Genomic DNA, 19,470 nt, shown 5'->3' with positions numbered 1-19,470 from the left:
ACAGTAATTACATTACTTTTGTAATGCGTTACTCCCAACACTGGGTATCGCATATTTCAATGAAAAAAAGTCTGCGTAAAAGAAAAAGCTAGTCTTGGCGTGACGATTTGAAAATGGGACCAGTTGAGAAATTGAGGTTTTTCCCAAATAGCAGAATGCTGGATGAGTGCTTTACACAAATTTTTTTTACAGAAGAACTCCACTACAACAAAATCATATTTGCAGGCAGAAATTTTACACAACAGGGGACTTTTCACGATCACAAATCTGTCTCTGACTTAAAAAACAAAACAAAACGTAGTGCAACCTACTATCCGACTTAAGTCAAAAACAAAACCATCCTACAATGAAAAAAAAGAAATTCCCAAATCTATAATAAGCATTCAATTTCATACTACATCAGTTTCTTGCATAATGTCTTCACTTTGCTTCATCCATTTTTCATCTTTACTGTCTTCAGGTGTTAAACTTGCGTTTAATCTTGACGCTTCCGCATAATCTGCGTGTCAAATGACGTTATTTAGGCAACCCCGCCCCTCCGCGCAGAGTTCATGCGGAACAGATTTTCCGCAACGCATATCTTCCGCAATTGTTTTTATGACTGACAACATGGCGGAAAAACTATTGCTGATGAAAGTTGTCCAGGAAAAACACATTTATAATTCGTCTGAAAAGGAATACCGTGTTCTAAATACTGTAAACAACTGCTGGCGAGCACCACGTTGGGGAGGGATGAGAAATCTGTTTAGATTTTTTTAAATCGACAGGGGTTGTTTCATTGAATGCTTCAATACATTGATTTTTTTTTTTCCCCCAACGGGGGACTTTTTTGCACATGCAGGTTTCATTGTAGAGGAGTTTTACTGTATTATAAATAATTACAGAGCAGAATTACAGCAAAAAAATGCATTTTTTTGTTTCGGGGCATATTACCCAGCCATACGTGCCACTGATATCCAGGTGCCATCTATAACCTGGAAATTACAGTATTCAACCTTGAGGGGCATTAAAGGCTATGGGCAGTTGTCTTTGGAGGTTCCACTGTTTTTGGTTCTTAAGTGTAAGTCGCAAGATGAAGCGGCAGAAACCTTATCACCATTGAGGGCAATAGTAGCAGCACGAGCGATTGCAACAGGTTTGATTTTTAAGCCAAGACATTTTTGGGGACAGAAAGGAGAGAGGATAAAACAAACATATTACCTGTGTCTGAGGAAACTAGACCATGGAAAAGCAAAGACAGGTGACAAAATCAGAAAATGTACGGAAAATGAGTGGTGAACTACTCACTACCTACACAATACGTTGATAAACGGCATTGCTTTGTAAAGGTAAATTCTTAGGTTCATATGCAGATGGAACATAAAATTCTTTATGATATTGATGATGGCAATCAAAATTATATGCGAGCGTATACATTAACAAGGTCAGAAATATTGCATCATGAGTCATCATCATCAGTCCCTTAATACATTTCACACTGCTGCACGTTCATTTCCAGAAAAAAAAAAAAAACCCTAGCGCACAGTCAATTTCCTTAAAGGATAATTGTATAGGTCAAGATGAATTAGACGGCGTCAGTCAGTCTTTATTGAGTGCCCTAGCTGCACATGGGGTTTGGACCAATCAATGGATTGCATTAGTCTTCACTGAATAGCCTCTCAGAGGAGACACATGACAAGAGTCACTAATAGGTAATTAATACACACCTATCAATACAGTAGGTCATGCGTATGCACAGACTCAGTCATGTACTAATGAGCAAATTCAAAGTGACAAAAGTTGCCTTTTCTGCTTCATGAGTTCTAATTACAACTTGGTTGAGTGTATGTAATAGACTTGCTGATCAGTCAAGAATATGTTGCCTACCTTTCCTGGCAAAGTTAAGGTCAACATCTTTGAAGGACACTGCGACAATGTCAGAAGCTTTGAAGACAATGCTCTCCACAATGTCCTCTTTCTTGGGGCCTGCACCCAGTTCTGGGCTCTTCCTGTGGGCTGCGTCTAATACCAGGTCGCACTAGAAAAACATTTGAGGAAAACAGAACTCACTTTCTATGCTGGATTACTACTGAATACCAAATTAATCTCATCCGTAATTCAACACGTGAGGACGCATAGTAAATAGTCAATAACTTTCCCTTTAAGAAATTAATGTACATGACAACTGAAAATAAAAAACAAATTCTTAACTGACTGTAACATTCAAATATTGCATGTCTGTGCCATTGTGAGCTGAGGAGCTCAGTAAATGTTTAGTCTCTGTCTGCAAAATACCCAAATTGGCCCTACCAGTTAAGAATCACTGTTGCAGTCTAAATTCTTTCACAAAAAAACAAAATAAAAGAAAAAACACAACAGTTGCTACAGTTTGGTAACATATTAATGTTGACCAGAAAAAAAATCTCACAAGGTTTGCAACTAGGAATGTGGCGGCCTAAAAAGGAAGATGAAAAGCCATGTATCTCAAATTCCAAAAAGGGTAGACTGTCAGCACCTTCTCGGAAGTGAGCCCCAATTACGTACAACAGAGAGCCATCTTACCTCTGGACCATAAGTCTTGAACACTCCTTCATAGATGGCTCCATTTTTCACCTTCAGTTCACACTTGGTCCCCTGTAATCATCGTTCACGTTTTCACTTGGGTGAACATTCATTCACACAGACTGAATTGTCAGTCAATTCACATGCTCTAAAGAAACGCTCCGAACCCATCTGCTGTGAAACACCCTGATGACTGATCAATGCATTTTGTTAAAGCAAGCAGCTGTCTAAGCAAATTGCCAGGGCTTTGTTTATTGCCCTGTGGACATTTTGAAGAAACTACAGCTTGACTAAGTCATTTACAGTAATCATGAGTCACACATTGTTACCTAGTGCAGCTGGCTTTACTGCTGTGTCAAGGTTACACACAATTCTCCAGGTGCATGTGAATATCTTGATAGTGAACATACCACAACTGATGTCAAGACATGGACCATCCTCATGTTTGCATACACTCCATTGAAAATGACCTGAAGAGGAAATAAATACAGTGGTAAGGTTCTATTAATTAACTAAAATTTCCCCATTGCAATGAATATAAATGCCATTACTTCATCATTACCCCTGAAAAAAAACCCAATACAATTGTTGGTTATGTGTTTTTTTTAAGTGTTGGTTGTATGAAGTCTATTTACTACAGCTACTGTAGTAGTTGTGTGCGAGATGTCTGACTTTATGAGGTGTGGTTTAGAGAAAGACAACACGCGCTGGAATCTGTGTTGTTCCTTGAACGTGTTCTTATTCTGTATTTGAGTGTTTGACATGTTTGTTCCGTTTGACAAAAAGCTAAATGTGTATTGAAGACTGTGGCTCTTTTTTCCCCACCTAATATATTCCATTTTACTTTCAGTTCATTTGGACAGAATCATATCTGATGCTTCCTAGTAACACATAATGGGTTGCAAAAAAAAACCCCAATAATAATAAATCAATCAAGCAACAGTCGGTCTTTTGAATTCGGACCCTGTCAAGTAAATATGATTAAAAAAAAAAAGACATCTTACAGCACTATGATACAGTTTTGGTAAGTATTCCTCTTTTAGTAAAAATTAGTTTGAATTAATGATTCACATTTTCATACTTTAACCAACAATATTGGACTTGTTTGAAAGAACAACAGACTACATTCAAGTTGCTCCAAAAAACTAATTCAGCTGGGTACACACATACTTGCAGAAGTCAAAAGTATTCTAGCAAGTTGCTTACCGTTGCAGGACCTTTACCACTGTGTCTTCCCCTGTAAAATAAAGACAACATCGATGACAAATGCTCCCTCTTGTTTTTACAAGCTAAGTCAAATGATCAAAGAGTTCCCGTTAGAGGGAAGGACATAAATTCCAAGAGTCCTACATGTAGATCACTAACGAAGATTAAAGCAGTGTAGACCGCAAACTCAATTAATCCAGTTCTCTTAACAGCATGCGGTACATGAATGCAAAATGGTAGCTCACGTTTCCCACAAGTCTTTTTTGAAGGAAGTGTCTGAATTGAGGTTAACAGGTTTACTGTTATGAACACATTTAATATAGTAGTTGCACGCTATGAGGCATGTTGGCCACAACTGCTCATCAAGCAGACTGTTGCCTAGATTATATTCTGCTCTCCTAAAACATATCATATTATCCAAGTATAGATGCATGCATCCTTGTCAAAATGTCCTAGAATTTCCTGTTACAGTAAAACGTACACTATCTTCCAGCATGCCCAACAATGTAACATTGATTGAACGTGTCCCAGAAATCACCTTTTTACTGTCATAATGATGGTGAGGCAGTGCACTTCCCAGCATGCTGTGCAGCACTCCTTGTAAAAAGTTTAAGTAATTGTTGCCGATTGCAACTCTTGAATGAATGTGCATCATTACTACCTGGGGAAATCACCCTGACTAGAGAGCCTCACCGCCTGTACCATCCCTTTAACTGTATAAGGGGGCCTTACAAAATGTAGTTATTTTCTAGAATACGTCTTATTTGCTAAGCATACCCTAGAATGTGACTAATGTCAGCATGTCCTAAAATCCACATTACTCTGCTAATACACTGGTTCTTAATTTTTTTAAAGCACATACCATGAAATAAATACTGTACATAAATGATATAATGACCAACTTTGAGATACAGTAGCAACATAGGGCTGTTTTACACACACACACACATCTATATATATAGATAGATATATACATATATATATATGTGTATATCTATATCTATCTATATATATATATATATATATATATATCTATCTCTCTCTCTCTATATATATATATATATATGTATATATAGATATATACATATATATATGTGTATCTCTCTCTCTCTCTCTCTCTCTCTCTATATATATATATATATATATATACACATATATATATATATACATACATACATATACATACAGTATATCCATCTATTTTCTCTCCCTGCTCATCACTGGGGTCGCAGACTTACAGTGGCTTATCTCAACTGTCTATGGGCAATAGCCGAAGGACACTGAGCTGGCTGCCAGTCAACCGTAAGGCACAGAGGAACGAACAACCATTCATGTACCCAATCGCACCAATCGGAGAAAACATGCTAATTCGTGGATGTGCTCACCACCACTTGTGCTGTTTTATCCTTAAAGAGTATAATAATTACTGGAAGCCACTGTAACATGATGCACTGCTGGACGACAAAAAATAGTCAGTAAGTATTCCCACCTAAGGAACTCGGGCAAATGGAAATTCTGTAATTAAATAATTATATATAAATACTATAAATACATATAAATATTATAAATAACATCATAAATAATTAATTGCTGTGATTACAATATATTTTAATCTTATTAATTTACATCCTGTAAATCATGGCATTCACAAGAACGACTGGGGAAGATGATATGTTCAGTTCAACTCCTGATCAAAAGCCACTGTCCAGCAAGGAGATGGCATCAAAAATCCTTCTGTATGCACAAGAATCACCACACATCAGTGATGATCAATGGAACAGTTGCTTGCAATTAGCAGTGCAACTGTATGATATGCAGGCAAACATTTTCATATTGCAAAAAATGAACCCAACACAACAACTCAAAATACTCTTTTTTTCCCTCCCAAGACGGACAAAACTCAACATTAAAACTACAGAACAGTATACAATAGTCAAGTACAGTACAGTACACTATTGGCATTATTCTTGAAACAGTACAGTATTTGGACCATGTTTTTGCATTTTCCAGTATTGTGTTCATATACCGTTAATGTTTAGAATACTGTAGTTTTTGTTTAAAAAAAAAACAGGTTTTGGACAATATATTTTTTCATTTCATTGCTTATGTTGTTACACATGTACTTTATTTTGTTAAAGTACTTGCAAGTTTGCTCAGCACATGTACCATTGTTTATCTGGCAAATATTGAATTGAATATCTGGCAACATCAGCAACTTCTGTTATAAGGAAAGATTGGACAACAGAAATATGATTCCTTACTAGAGAATACTTCCTGTACTTCAATGATTGAAAAAAAAAAACGTTCTTAGAGATTGAATTTAAATGTATAGTGCACTCAAAGCAGTAATTTTCAAAAAGTGTGCAGTGAAAAAATATTCTATGTCAATTATTTCGATTGAAAAGTATTCATTCCATTTAATGGATATGCTTCTTTATCGAACTATGCCAAAAATATTTAATAACTGGCAGAAAAAGCAACTACTCTTCCACTAAACAACAGAAAGTACAAAAATAACCTGTGTATTGACATGTATTGAATAGTATGGCACAATAATTTTTTTCTAATGTGAAATACTATGTGCATAGTACAATAAAGGCTGTAAAAGGTTACCTAAATAATGTACTAAGCCCTACATTTGATACATATCCATTTTGTATCATGAGCCCTAAGTCAAGCATGTGTGTGTGTTTGGGGGGATGGGGGGATTGTACTGTTCACGGTGCTTTAAAACAAGGTATTAAAACAACATATTGGGAAATTATAAACACACAGAATCAAAACTGATCTACAATGTAATCACAGCCTAATAGGAGAGTGAACTTATTCTTAAGGTCATGTCAAAGACGCACCTTACTCATATAGTGTACTGCCACTCAAATGCACTTTACCCATTTTTGTATATCCTCAAATGTAACTAACTTAATGAATCTTCGAGTAACATACACTGCATTCTTAAGTGTCATGTTGAAGTAGAGACCTTATTTATTGAGTTTCCTCAACTGGACCTTATTCTTCCAGTTAAATGTCACTTCTTTGTCATAATTGCATACTAGTATACACCTCATTCATTGCTGGTGTCCTCAAAAGCAGCATACTCTTGTAGAGTTATTCTTATTGTGACGTCCCTAAATACACCACATTCATTGATTAAGCCTCAAGTTCTCATTATTATTGTAAAAAGACCGTTATTTCTTAAATTGTAGTGGCAATCCAAAATGCACATTATTCATAGAGTATGTCCTAGAATGCACCTTGTTCGGCGGCTGGAACGTGGCCAGGTATGCAATCTCATGCAAGCTCATTCGCCTTTAGTATTAATCAATAGACATTAGCTGTCATTAAACATCTTGAAGTGAAAAATTAAACTAAATTTTCCTCTAATATGAGCTGGACGTATGGATCTCTTAGCAATGCACAAATAGAATGAATAGCTTCCTGCTCTATAATGCGCGTTTAAATGCTGCCCAAAGATACAACAATTCAAAAAGACGGCATGAATGGAAAGCTACGCAGTAAACAGGGCGTACCGTGCCGTGCCGTGTCGATGAGCGACAGAATAAGAAGCCTAGCTAAAATGAATATATTTTGCTGGCAGCTATGCGATCACCTGATCCTTCGGGCATCGTGTTTAAAAGTCACACTTGAAGGACATGATTATTTCACATGAGCGGGGCCACGTCAAGGTTGATAGACAGCTTACGCGACCATTTCTTTAACCACACACGCGCCCCCGCGCCCAAGCAGGGGAATTTGAAAGATGAAATAGGATTTTAACATCGCATGAATATTAACGACAGTCAGATGATGCGCTCAGGTAACATCCGCCTGATTAGCGTTACCGAGGCCAGTATGTTCAGTTACTGGGTGCCGAAAGACAATTTTATGCGAATCAAACAAACGTTAACGAGCGATCTGTACGCAAATGTGCTTGGGAAGAGAAACGGATTGAAAATGCGTAAAAAGAGACGAAATTGTGACATTGACCTGCAATACGTGAGGCGAGCTGAAAGGCCGCGTTAGCTGGGTTGCTCCCTGACTGACCAACACGTCGCAAGGCCCTCACACTCCCTTTGCCCATAAAAAAATAGCGCAAAGGTGGCGTGACATCTCTTAAAAACGACAACAAGATTACCGAAATGTGAACACGTCCAGGAAACGGACCAGAGTAAGCCAAGCAGTCGTTGTTTTTCGTCGCTACAATGAGTGATTGAAATTTGCACCGACCTGCCCAGATTCTGTCGTCCCCCGCCGCTTCCTCCGGCACCAGCGGCGTTGCCACCGCCCGGCTTACTGCGATTTCCACCGGCCTTCATTGACATGGCGAGCCCATAAAAGACGTCGTCTTAAAATGACCAGCTTGGCACCGCAAAGTCTCTCGACGACGAGACAGCTGTATGTGTGTATGTATGTGTGTGTGTGTGTGTGTGTGTAGTTAGTTGTGACAATTAGCCACCGCCGTTAGCACAGTGCCGAGCTCTGGTGGCTTGTAGGCTAATGTCAACGTGCCTGTCTTGAAGTAAGAGGCTATGCTAACAAGCTAGCAAGACTAGGCTAGCCCAATTAGCAACCTGAACAATTGCTTTTAAGAGGGGAAAATGCGATTAAAAAAAAGACAACACGTGAAAACGATTCTGTTTAAATAAATACGAGCGTTGAACCTCTTGCCAACGTGCTGCGTCAATCCGGACGAAATTATTTTGTAGTCTGAAATTGTTTTTTAGTGCTGTCTCGGGCTGTTTCCGTTGCTAACATCGAAAAGACCAAAACAGTCTGAAAGGGACAAAAAAATGGCGGAGGGATATTTGACATGCGTAACGGCACTTGGCGTTCGGAGCAATAGACAAATAACCAGACAACATTCAAGGCCAACGGGCGACTACAGCGAATATTCCGTTAAAGACACGTTAAAAGCAAACAATGACGGCCATACATGTGTATTTAAAGTAAAAGCGCTACTTGATGGTACTATTTTCAGGAAGTCATCCAAGGCTGTGTTGTGGCATCCACGTGAGCCGGCGAACACACCGTATACACATGCGCTTCTACAGCTACCGTAACACACTGCATACGCAGAATCAAATGACATTAAATACATTGTAATTGTACTCTAGTGTTAGTGTTGCCAACGCATGATTAATTTCATGAACTGCAATGATTACGATGTATTTTGTCTTCCTTATGCGGGCAATGCTAAGAAAATGTAACGAAGGTAAACGCCATCACTTAAGTACACGTTGTCATAGTTACATTTTGTTACCGTCCCATTTACTGTATTTTGTACATGTCATTTTCCGTCTATGATATATATCTAACAGGCGGCACCGACTGGTTAGGACGTCGACCTCACATGCAGATGTTGTAGGTTCGATAGTGTGGAGTTTGCACGCTCTCCCCATGCCTGCGTATTTTTTCGCAGGTTTGCTCCCACATTCTTTGAAACATACATGGTGGGTACAGTATACAGTATTGGCCTTTAATTCTCTTTAAGTGTGATTGTGAGCGCGAATGGCCGTTCGTCTCTTGTGTGCCCTGCGATTGACTGGCAACTAGTTCAGGATTTCCCCCGCCTCCTGCCCGAAGATAGACGTGAAATGCGAACGTGACCCTTGTGAGGATAAGCCCCCGCCCCTTGAGAACAAGCGTAATAAAATGAATGCAATGGAATAAATAAAACAATGAGAAATTTATGTACTGTATATTTTATTTTTATTTTATTTTCAGCATATTTAATACGTGTTAATTTAAAAAAAGACACTGTATAGTGTATACTTAGTGATTTGCAAGTTAAATAGATTCTCATTAAACATTTTGATCAGGCATTATTATTTACCTACTATTGTGTACATTACGCCAGTCGAGCCGTAAAGTACCCCCTTGAATTGACAAGAAGCTACAAGATAAGCATAATAGGTGCGTGCGTCTCCTGGGGTACTTTCCTTGGACTTTTTCCAATCTTCGAGGCGCTCATTTGACAGACAACAACCGTCGGTCAATAGACATCCCCAATGGGAGAGTCTTAATGTGGGTTTCGCTTCCCAAAAGCGGCAAAGACTTAACTTGTCACCTGAGCCAAGTCGCTAGTTTGTTAGCTAAGCTCGAGCTCGACGACACTCTTAAGCTGCTCAGGGGTCCATTCCTTTGAGAACGATCATAGTGACAATCTTTCATTCATTTAGGGTGAGGGCAGATGCATTTTAAATTCAAATCCACGTGATTGTAGCGTCTCTGTCCACGTGAATGGAGTGTCGTTTGGCTACATGTTAGCAAGCGTGCTAGCAGTTCCTAAAGAGTCCTCACGACATTGCTAGCTAACGCTCACTAAAAATACACCCTTGTCCTGTGGTCCCCCGCCTTAGCGGTGGGCTCGTCCGCTACATTTTTTGCAATCTGCGGCTTTTATGGTGACCTCGATCGGTTTTTGGTACTCTACATGGTCACTCCGGTGGATTCAAAGCGACAGGAAGAGCGAGCCGGACCCCGAGGTGGTGAGCCGGGTTGGGCTGACTTGACGCCGCATCGCACCAGCCGGGAGGTGGTGGGGTTAAGGGTGGTGGTAGCGCGTTATTTTGTCCCCATGCCCTGTCGTTAGTAGTCATATAACGAGCCCTCGTCCAGATCGGGGATACAGGAACGAGGCTTGTTTTAAGGTCAAGCATAAAGTCCTTGTTCCCACTGTCAACTGTGCGAGATCTTAACGGGGACGACAACAGTTTCAACTGGATCATCATGTCAGAAGATAACAGCGCGGATAACTTCATCAAGGTAACTCTTGGGGAACTGTTTTTGTCAGGGGGACACAGGGGGTCCGCGGTTTACGACGAAGTTTCATTCTGACGTTACCTGGAAGTGTACGTAAGTTAAAACCCACCCGAGTCTAGCTGGTTCTATAACCTAGTTGTAAGGTTATTTTATATTTATTAATTTATTTATTAGTGGCTCATGTATATAAAACAATGGAACGAAAAGCCTAAAATACAATGGTGCCCAAAGGGCCTATTTCTACACATCTTCTGAAACAATTTTACTGTGCCAAGTTTGTAACCCCTGAATGTCATAGTCATCATCAAGTGAAAACATGTGTACACTGAGCTGCCTTCTTGCCCTGCATGATGACATACTCTTACATACCATTGAAGTGTGATATTAGTCATTTGGTCAGCTCTTGCTGCATGGGGCTGAAGAGGGCTTACCTAACCAGCAAGAGCTCATCAGCCAACACACATATATTATGCTTTATTAGTAGCAGAATTACTTGCATGTTTCATCAATACGATAGTTATACTGAAGGCTTAATTTATAGCAAGAAAAATATACCTGGCATACATGGTGTACAAAGTAAATGACGTTTAATCTGTGAGAGAGAGAGACAAGTGAGAATTCCACACAAATGTCGGAAAGCATTGCTAGTGAGCACAAGCAGTATTTGTCTCAAATAGTTTGTAAACCGATGGAATGCACTTTGCAAATGCAGAAATATTGTAGTGTTCAAAGCAAGTTCACTTCTGGTACAGGAAAAAAAAAACATGTTGTTCCTGATTTGTTACAAAAAGATCAAGAGTCATTTTGTAATTCAAGTCATTAAAAACAAATAAGGCCCCCCTAAAAAAGTGAGTTTGGCAATGGCTTGCATCTTAAGGGACTTGTAAGTTGGGGTGCAGTTTTTGAAGCTATCAAGTGTAAAAAAAATAAGTGGAGCAGTAACTGTGAGCTTGTCTTCCAATGACTATCATAAGAACAGCCAAAAGGAGGGCAAACAAAAAAATTACAAGTTTCACCCTGGACTCAATTGATAGATACACATCCATAGATTTGTAATAGTGGTTGTGGTTAATTTTGAGTAAGCAGGAATCTATCGTCACATACACACTGGACTGGTTGTCTGTCAATCCAGAGCACAAACAGAATAATATTTTGAATAAGATTGTGTGACAGACAACCATGCACCTTCACACCTATGGATAGTTTCGATTTTTCGTAAAACAATTTTTGGAAACGGGAGAGGAATCTGTAGTGCCTGGAGAATTCCTCTGTGGCTTTGTGAGGCAGATGTGCTAACTCAACCGTGATGCCATGAATGAATCCACTTAATTTTCAAACCTCATCTTCAAGCTATCATTGTTCACGTTTCATTATACCGACCTACTGCTTCTATGATTCCTTCCTGGCCTGCTACCTTCCATATGCCACTAGCCTGGCATCCAAGTCAGCAGTAAAATGTGATCTCAAGTGCCCCGGGCCTCTACTTTGACAACTGGGCCAGAGTGTGCTTAATGATGGGTTGACTGGGTTCTGCCGCTGAGAATTGGAACACACACTAGTGTCCACTTGGGCCGTGAGTAGACAGCTGCTGGGTAACTTACTCCTCAGTGTTTGGCTGACCAGTCAAGGCATCATTAAATCTCCTTGTGGTCATACCTACAACAATTCAGATGGATGAAATTTTGGCCCCTGTCAGGCTAACCTTTGATTCATATACCTATACTCGAATTGCAGGAGGCCTCCATTCTAGAGGAATACAACATCAACTGGACGCAAAAGCTAGGCGCTGGCATCAGCGGACCTGTCAGGTGAGTCTGGGCTGAGAGAAAAATAAGCATTCAAAGACCAGTGTGATCAGTTAATGAGATTCCTGACCAACTGAATCACTGGCACTTCCCAATGTTAGCATTGGTTAGCAAAACGAAGACCGCCTTACGACGCGTTTATACACGAGTCTGCTGAGGTGTCTAACAAGGCTCATCTATCATTTAATGCATAATGTTAATCAATAAATATAAAAAAAAGTTAGGTGTTCCCCTTCAAATCAGCACAAGAAGAAAATGCCGCTGAAGTGGTTTCTGATTTTACGGTTTCAAGTTTAGGCAACTTAAATGTGTGTAGTCCAACAATCTACTCATACTACCGACTCTTAGATTGGGCAAACTGGACTTCTTTCAAGTTTAGTTAAAAAATATGGTATTTTCCTGAAAAATCCAATTTGACAAATTTTTAACGTAGTAGTGAACAGCATGTACCTGTACTGTACCGAGAAAAAAAGCTGAACTTCCATAACGTGGTTTGTTATCTTCTCAAGTTGCCAGAAACTTGACACATTTGTCTAATGGACCTTTCTTGGGAACTGGGTGACTCAGACCTGACTTGTCTCTGTTGGAACACCTATGAGTCATTCCATATTTTTGCTCTTTTGTTTGTTAAATTGGCTGTAATACATGAGGCCTGCTGCACTATTCTGATGTAGCCCAAATAGACCATTGATATTTTTCAGCCAAGCACTTGTTACACTGCTTCCTTTGTCACTGCGCCCTTCAGGTTGGTAAAATTTGGTCTCAGATGAATGTTGCATTAAAAATGTTTTAAAGTGGCATAGCTTTCAGGTTTAGAGAACTGGAGACAATATTTTGTCCAGTTGATGTTTGCCTCTAAAACACAATAGAGATCATTTTCGTTAACCAAAACAAACTGATGTTGACACAATAAAGAGACAGACTTTATGTCTCTTTAAATGAGCAGCAGATCAACATTTAGCCTTCAATAATGTTTCTTTGATGAAGAAGTATAGAAACCGCTCAAAAGCATAACAATGTGAACTTTCAACGTGAACATATGTGAACATAACAATGTGACTTTCTCCTTCTGTTTTGTCTTCATTAAGAGTTTGTGTGAAAAAATCAACACAGGAACGGTTGGCCCTGAAGATCCTCATTGATCGTCCCAAAGCCAGAAATGAGGTTAGACATCCACATATTGTTGCCCTTTAAAGCGTTTGGTTTACGGTTAGGTCTCACCCTCGTGCTTCTTCTGTTTGTCAGAATGTAACATTCTTAACGCAGCGTCTTGGTGCTCCTCTGTGTCAGAAGCAGCCTTCTGCTTATCAGGGATACAGCCAACATAAAAGCTCTCCTGACGCAGCTGGAAAAATATGAACAGAATATCATCTCAGTTAAATCATGGTCTTTTGTTTTTCATAAAAGGACAGCATGTTCTCAGGATGTGCAGTCAGGGGAAAAATAGTAATATCACACTCTTGTTTTTACTCACCCATTCAACTTGTATTGCATTTGATTTTGTTGGGGTGCTCAGTGAGCTGGGGCCCATCTAATCTTATTTTAGACTTTGGGGTGAAAGGTGGGGTATGGCCCGGGATCATCGGCAGACAATTGTAGTGTTTTTGCTCCCGTTTTCCACGAATAGAAGAGAGCTGCTGCCATTGAGTATTTGTGATTATCGGATGTTTTATTGAAAATTCAAATCGAATTTCAAGTGTTTGGATGAAAATGATATTTTTTCCTTGGTGAAAAATAATCATACACACATACATTTCCAATTAAATAAAACTTTATTTGAAAAAAAAATCAACATGTTTGTTTACTTGTTTAAACTGCTTAGCATCATACTATCTCCCCATATAAACTGTTCTGTGAAACAGATTTGTCAGCTGAAGGAGCAATATTTTAGTCAGCATGGTTTGTTAAAATGTGATTGGTAGGAACTGGGTCAGGCTGCCAGCATCAAAAGTGCAGTTATTTAGCAGCGAGCGCTGCTAGCTAGCTGCTAATTGATACCAGATGCAGCTACTGTATAACACAAAAGAGCCAATGGTAAACACTGACAACTATTGAACCTGATTTTTAAACAACCTTGTGTTGTTTATATTGGGAGCCGGGAGCAGCACTTGCAGTAGAAGCACCAGTCGAGCTGCTATGTTGCCGCATGCTGCTGGAAACAAGTTCAAAATAAAAGTGTACCAAGGCATTCATTATGTGGCAAATTCAGGCTTATTTCGATGTTAGCCTTCTCACTGTGTTGCTGGCATTTTTTACGGCCATGCAGAGCATTAACAATTGTTGCTGCGATAGTTTTGGCCAAATGCATCTAATGTACTTCCTATCACAGGCTATCACCGTATTGCAGAAATGCTTTGCTCCGTATCTTGATTTTTTTTGCATGTCGCTACCTCTGCCTGCAGGTGCGATTGCATGTGATGTGCGCCAACCACCCAAACATCGTGCAAATCTTGGAGGTGTACGCCAACAGTGTCCAGTTCCCACATGAGTCCAGCCCGAGGTAGCTTTTTCCGCCCATTATAGTTTCTATAGTCATGCTTCCCATTTTTATTGGAAAAAAAAACACGTTATATTTGGCAGAGCTAGGCTTCTGATCGTCATGGAGATGATGGAAGGCGGCGAACTGTTCCACAGAATCAGTCAGCACAGGCACTTTACTGAAAAAATGGCCAGTGAGGTCACAAAACAGGTAGGCAATGGCACAATCATTCTTATCAGTCGTTTCCTCCTGATTTCCAACCTGCGTCATCCGTATATTTTCGGAGTGTTGAGCTTTTTTTTTTTTTTTTTTTTTGACCGCGTGACTATCAGTTCGTCTAGCAGTCTCGTTAGCAGCTCCTCACTTGGATTCACCAGCTAATGTCACACTAGATCACCATGCCATACGGCCATTAGCAGTTGTTAAGACACACACATAAATGTGTGACATGACTCCTCCGATAGATCAGTCAAGCCTTGGAACACTGTCACTCCTTAAATATTGCACATCGAGACCTGAAACCAGAGAATCTGCTCTTCAAGGATAACTCTCTGGTAATTGGAGCAAGTTGAATACATACTTACTTCATGCTGTTTTTGCAACGCTTTACTGTATTTATTTTTTTAACCCCGATTTCTTCAGGATGCTCCCGTTAAGCTGTGTGACTTCGGCTTTGCCAAAATAGATCAGGGGGACTTGATGACACCCCAGTTCACTCCCTACTATGTAGCACCTCAGGTAGAAAACGGACACAAAACCTTGAAATGAGAATAGACACCAAAGTTGCTTGTTGCTCTGCAGGTACTTGAGGCTCAAAGAAGACACCAGAAGGAAAAGTCTGGAATCATACCTACCTCACCCACTCCTTACACCTACAACAAGGTCAGACTCGGACCTCACTTCAATTTACTTAACTTACAATCTCTTAAGATGGATTGCATGGTTTCTGTCTGTGTAAACCTACGTGCAAATAGAATATAGGCAAAGCGCAGTTAGTCCAGTCTTAATCAACACTCACTGTCTTTTACCAGAGCTGTGACTTGTGGTCTCTGGGTGTCATCATCTACGTGATGCTGTGCGGATATCCTCCGTTTTACTCTAAACATCACAGTCGCACCATTCCCAAGGACATGAGAAAGAAGATCATGATGGGCAGCTTTGACTTCCCTGAAGATGAGTGGAGTCAGATTTCAGAGATGGCAAAGGACATTGTGCGCAAGTAGGTTTAGTTTGATTATTCATTTCTTTAATAGAACATGTGCATTAATGATTTCACTTGTTATTAAAAAAATATCCACTCTTACACTCACAAGGATGATTTTCAGAGTTAGCCACCCTGTTAAGAGTGCACAAGCTGTGTCCAAAGAGGAAAATTGTTAAAATTGGCATAGAGAACAGTCGTTACGGTATTGAGCTGTCACCATCGAATCATTTTAGAAATGTTTACGCCAACACTTCTTTCATCAAATAACTGAGTGGTTCAAGTCACCTTTCAAAATGGTTAAACTTTAACCGTAAGCGGGGCATGTTTTTGCCATGTGAAATGCAACAAAATAAGGATTTGCATCTTTTTTTTTAAATTTCTAGCTCTTTGATGCACGTTTTTTTTTTGTTTTTAGTTTTCGACTCACCTGGAACCTGTAGAAATGCTTTAAAAAATAGTTATCAGTTGTTGAAAGTCGATTTATTTTGCTTTAATTTTTTATTGTTAAAAAGGATACAGTTTTAGGTATACTGATACAACCTTTCTAGATAAAAATCGTATTTATTGAAGGTGTGTGTGTGTGTGTGTGTGTGGGGGGGGGGGGGGGGGGGTTCCTCTCTTTAGGGGCTTTTGCAAAAAAAATTTTAAAAAATTGAGAAGCACTGTTTTAAATGTAAAAAATTGCAACGTTGCCTCTTGATCAACATAATACCATTCAGGAGCCAAAGAAAAAGTCCGACTTGTCAGACACATGCTCTCCACTCTTTTTTTTCCTGTTCCTTGCAGGCTGCTCAAGGTGAAGCCAGAGGAGAGGCTGACCATCGAGGGAGTCTTGTCTCACCCGTGGCTCAACTGCACCGAGGCATTGGACAACGTACTGCCTTCGGCCCAGATGATGATGGACAAGGTGGGCGGCGGGGAGTGGCCAAGAGCACGCACTAAGGAGGGTAACTATGACCATGTATCTCAGGCGATGGTGGCAGGCATCCAGCAGGCCCATGCGGAGCAATTGGCCAACATGAGGATTCAGGATCTAAATATCAGCCTGAAGCCGCTCAACTCTGTCAACAACCCAATCCTCAGGAAGAGGAAACTACTCGGGTCTGTTTGCTTATGTTTATTTTTAATAAGTGACCTTTCATGGGCCTTTGTAGCATGTTTGCGTACCATTTACCAGCATACCCTCTTTTGCAAATAGTGAATGGATGTGAATCTATTTTTGTAATACTTGACAAAATTTCCAGTTTTTTGCAGCCGACCTAATGATTGATTTGCCTGCATGAACAATGCTGACTATTATTAGTTATACTTGTTTTTTTTCTTCCTTATGGTAAAAAAAGAGGCATTGCTTGAAGTGAGTGTTTTTTGTATTGTACTGTATTATGTTAGTAGTATGTGGATGACTCACTGACAAATAGGGTTATGATGTCGATTTTGGGCAATGCCACTGTTAAAGGAACTACGGGAATGTTTGTTCAAAAAGCTCTATATTTTGTATTTAGGTTTGTGACAACCTTAAAAATAGTCATTTTCCACATAGTGTACAGCGTTTGCAATTTTGTTTTTTGGCCGTTTTTTATATTTGTAATGCAGGCGGAGTTTGAAATGAGTTAGCTAACAGTAACTTAAGTCGTAGAAGCGTTAGTCCGACATCCCCAACGTGGCTCTAAAATTGTATTTGCTGAGGCATGGCTCTAAAATTGTATTTGCTGAGGCATACAATAACTCTGAATGTTGGCGTTTAATCCTGCTACTGTTTAGAGTTTGCTAAGTGTGAACATGATGCGCTCGTGTCGTTTTTGTGCCAGCCCCAAGCCCAGTGACGGTTTCTTCCTTCACGACCCAGAAAATGGAGGCGAGGACTCCAATGTAGCGCTGGAGAAACTACGCGATGTCATTGCACAGTGTATTCTTCCACAGGCTGGTCAGTAAATTAATATATACGATAACAAACATGGGAGATGTCAAATCATTGAATTTTAATGTGTGTGTGTGTTAAGGCGAGAACGAGGATGAAAAGCTGAACGTGGTGATGTTTGAAGCCTGGAGGTTTAACAGGGACTGCAAACTACTGCGAGACGGCCTGCAGGGACTCAGCTGGGACGGTTAGGGTTCATTTTATGTTTGGGTGTTTGGCGCACCTGTCTTTGCGGAACCTCTCGAGCGTCGTTATTTCTTGTTTTGTGTTGCAGGTCGAGCATTCGGAGATAGGGTGGATCGCTTGAAGCTGGCTGAAATTGTGAAACAGGCCATTGAAGAGAGGACAAATCTGGAAGAGTCTCACTTGCCAACGTCTTTCTAGCACTCGTTTTTATATTGTCTTTTTAACAAGGATTTTTTTTTTAAACAAACAAAAAAAAGACAAATAATTAGCTTTTTCTCCCAAAGGATTCTCTTTCCAAGGCCTAATGTACAGCTGTTTGAAAAAAAACAAACTCGCTACTTGCACAGGAAAAAAAAAAAACTTCAATTTTGCATAAAAAAAAAAAATCAATGAGAAATTATTTACTTGGATGGAAACTTTTATTCACAGCTTGTATTCATTTGTTTTATCCCAATAATTTCATCTCTTCTAACGTTCCAAACTGTATTTATTTAAAACAAAAGTTCAATTATTTATATTTTCTGTAGCCTGTGAATGGGCTTCAAAGAAAAGAAATCAGATTTTTATGTACGCTATACTTTTTAGACCTAAACTTGTTTTCCCTCAATTAACATGTCCTTTCACTTCAAAAAAAGCTGCAAAGACACACTTTGAAATCAAACTCAAACTGTCATGAACCACCTTGGAGCAAACTAGCTTTTGAAAAAAATCTTACTCGAGGTCCTGACAGCATCTTTGATCTTCCTCCTCCGATTCCCTTTAATGTCATGCTACGCTTTTATCCTTCCAGGATTCCCGTTGCTAAAGTTGTGATTTCGCCTTAAACGTTGGTTCCAGTTTTTTGACATTGTTTGTTTCTGTTTAAGTGTTTGGAGTATAAGTCCTGTACTGTTTGACTGACTACAAAGAAACGCGGGGGTTTTCTTTCTTTCTTTTCATACACCTTATTTCCACATATAGAATTTCTTGAATAGACGCCATACGCTGATTATCCACCGGCTCCGTCACCCACCCGGAAAAAAAAAGCGTTGGTGTCGGACCAAAACCTCGTGAGTCAAATTTTGCTGAGTTTATGCACACGAAATAAAGCATCCCTTTTCATCTCAGCTCAAATGCGATCAGTCACACTGTGTTGTTAAATTCTGTTGTTAACCAAAACAGCAGCAACTGATGGGCTCTGATACACCGATAGAATTTGTTTAATCGTACCCCAAAAATACCTTTTAAAAAACGAAAGCCCGGCCCCCCAATCTTCATTCCACTATTTTTACTGGAATATAGGATGGTATGAACTCATAGTAATGGACACGTCCATATATTGCCATACTCTTAATAGGATCATATATGGAGTTATGTCTCAACATTGCAA

At 39.6% G+C, this 19,470-nt stretch overlaps 2 protein-coding genes across 10 annotated transcripts in view; one reads left to right on the top strand and one right to left on the bottom strand.

The window, feature by feature from the left end:
* Positions 1 to 8,766, bottom strand: part of atxn2 (ataxin 2) — a 28,662-nt gene extending 19,896 nt beyond the window's left edge. For 3 of the 8 annotated variants that reach the window (XM_088428671.1, XM_088428700.1, XM_088428709.1), the window contains exons 1-6: positions 7,975 to 8,765; positions 3,748 to 3,778; positions 2,952 to 3,011; positions 2,542 to 2,613; positions 1,867 to 2,017; positions 1,201 to 1,215 (exon numbers count right to left, since the gene is read on the bottom strand). In XM_088428671.1, the coding sequence (XP_088284797.1) occupies positions 1,201 to 1,215; positions 1,867 to 2,017; positions 2,542 to 2,613; positions 2,952 to 3,011; positions 3,748 to 3,778; positions 7,975 to 8,069 (424 nt within the window). In that variant the 5' untranslated portion in view covers positions 8,070 to 8,765. Of the gene's footprint in view, positions 1 to 1,200; positions 1,216 to 1,866; positions 2,018 to 2,541; positions 2,614 to 2,951; positions 3,012 to 3,747; positions 3,779 to 7,974 lie in introns of all 8 variants that reach the window. The other 5 variants (XM_088428692.1, XM_088428717.1, XM_088428681.1 and 2 more) reach the window with 4 other exon arrangements.
* Positions 8,767 to 9,629: 863 nt separating this feature from the next.
* Positions 9,630 to 19,207, top strand: mapkapk5 (MAPK activated protein kinase 5). Of its 2 annotated transcripts, XM_088416028.1 has the most exons (14): positions 9,630 to 10,512; positions 12,244 to 12,317; positions 13,403 to 13,478; positions 14,717 to 14,814; positions 14,895 to 15,003; positions 15,258 to 15,347; positions 15,436 to 15,531; positions 15,595 to 15,675; positions 15,825 to 16,012; positions 16,784 to 16,904; positions 16,968 to 17,098; positions 17,806 to 17,921; positions 17,998 to 18,102; positions 18,190 to 19,207. In XM_088416028.1, exons 1-14 carry the CDS (start codon positions 10,477 to 10,479, stop codon positions 18,297 to 18,299), a joined length of 1,431 nt encoding a protein of 476 aa, XP_088272154.1. In that variant the 5' UTR covers positions 9,630 to 10,476; the 3' UTR covers positions 18,300 to 19,207. The 2 variants fall into 2 exon arrangements, with proteins under 2 accessions (XP_088272154.1, XP_088272145.1); XM_088416019.1 differs by having other exon boundaries at positions 16,784 to 17,098.
* The last annotated feature ends 263 nt before the right edge of the window (positions 19,208 to 19,470 follow it).

Source organism: Hippichthys cyanospilos, chromosome 1, assembly GCF_059441005.1.
Source record: "Hippichthys cyanospilos isolate Australia breed blue-spotted pipefish chromosome 1, RoL_Hcya_1.0, whole genome shotgun sequence".
Classification (NCBI taxonomy): Eukaryota; Metazoa; Chordata; class Actinopteri; order Syngnathiformes; family Syngnathidae; genus Hippichthys; species Hippichthys cyanospilos.
This window is presented reverse-complemented; position numbering and strand designations above follow the sequence as displayed.

What these genes read in the sequence shown, in the direction of transcription:
- mapkapk5 (XM_088416019.1), top strand. Translation starts at nt 10,477, where the DNA reads ATGTCAGAAGATAACAGCGCGGATAACTTCATCAAG. An exon ending in GTCCCAAAGCCAGAAATGAG is followed by an intron (nt 13,479 to 14,716) that starts GTTAGACATCCA and finishes CTCTGCCTGCAG; the next exon opens with GTGCGATTGCATGTGATGTG. An exon ending in GCAGGGACTCAGCTGGGACG is followed by an intron (nt 18,103 to 18,189) that starts GTTAGGGTTCAT and finishes TTTGTGTTGCAG; the next exon opens with GTCGAGCATTCGGAGATAGG.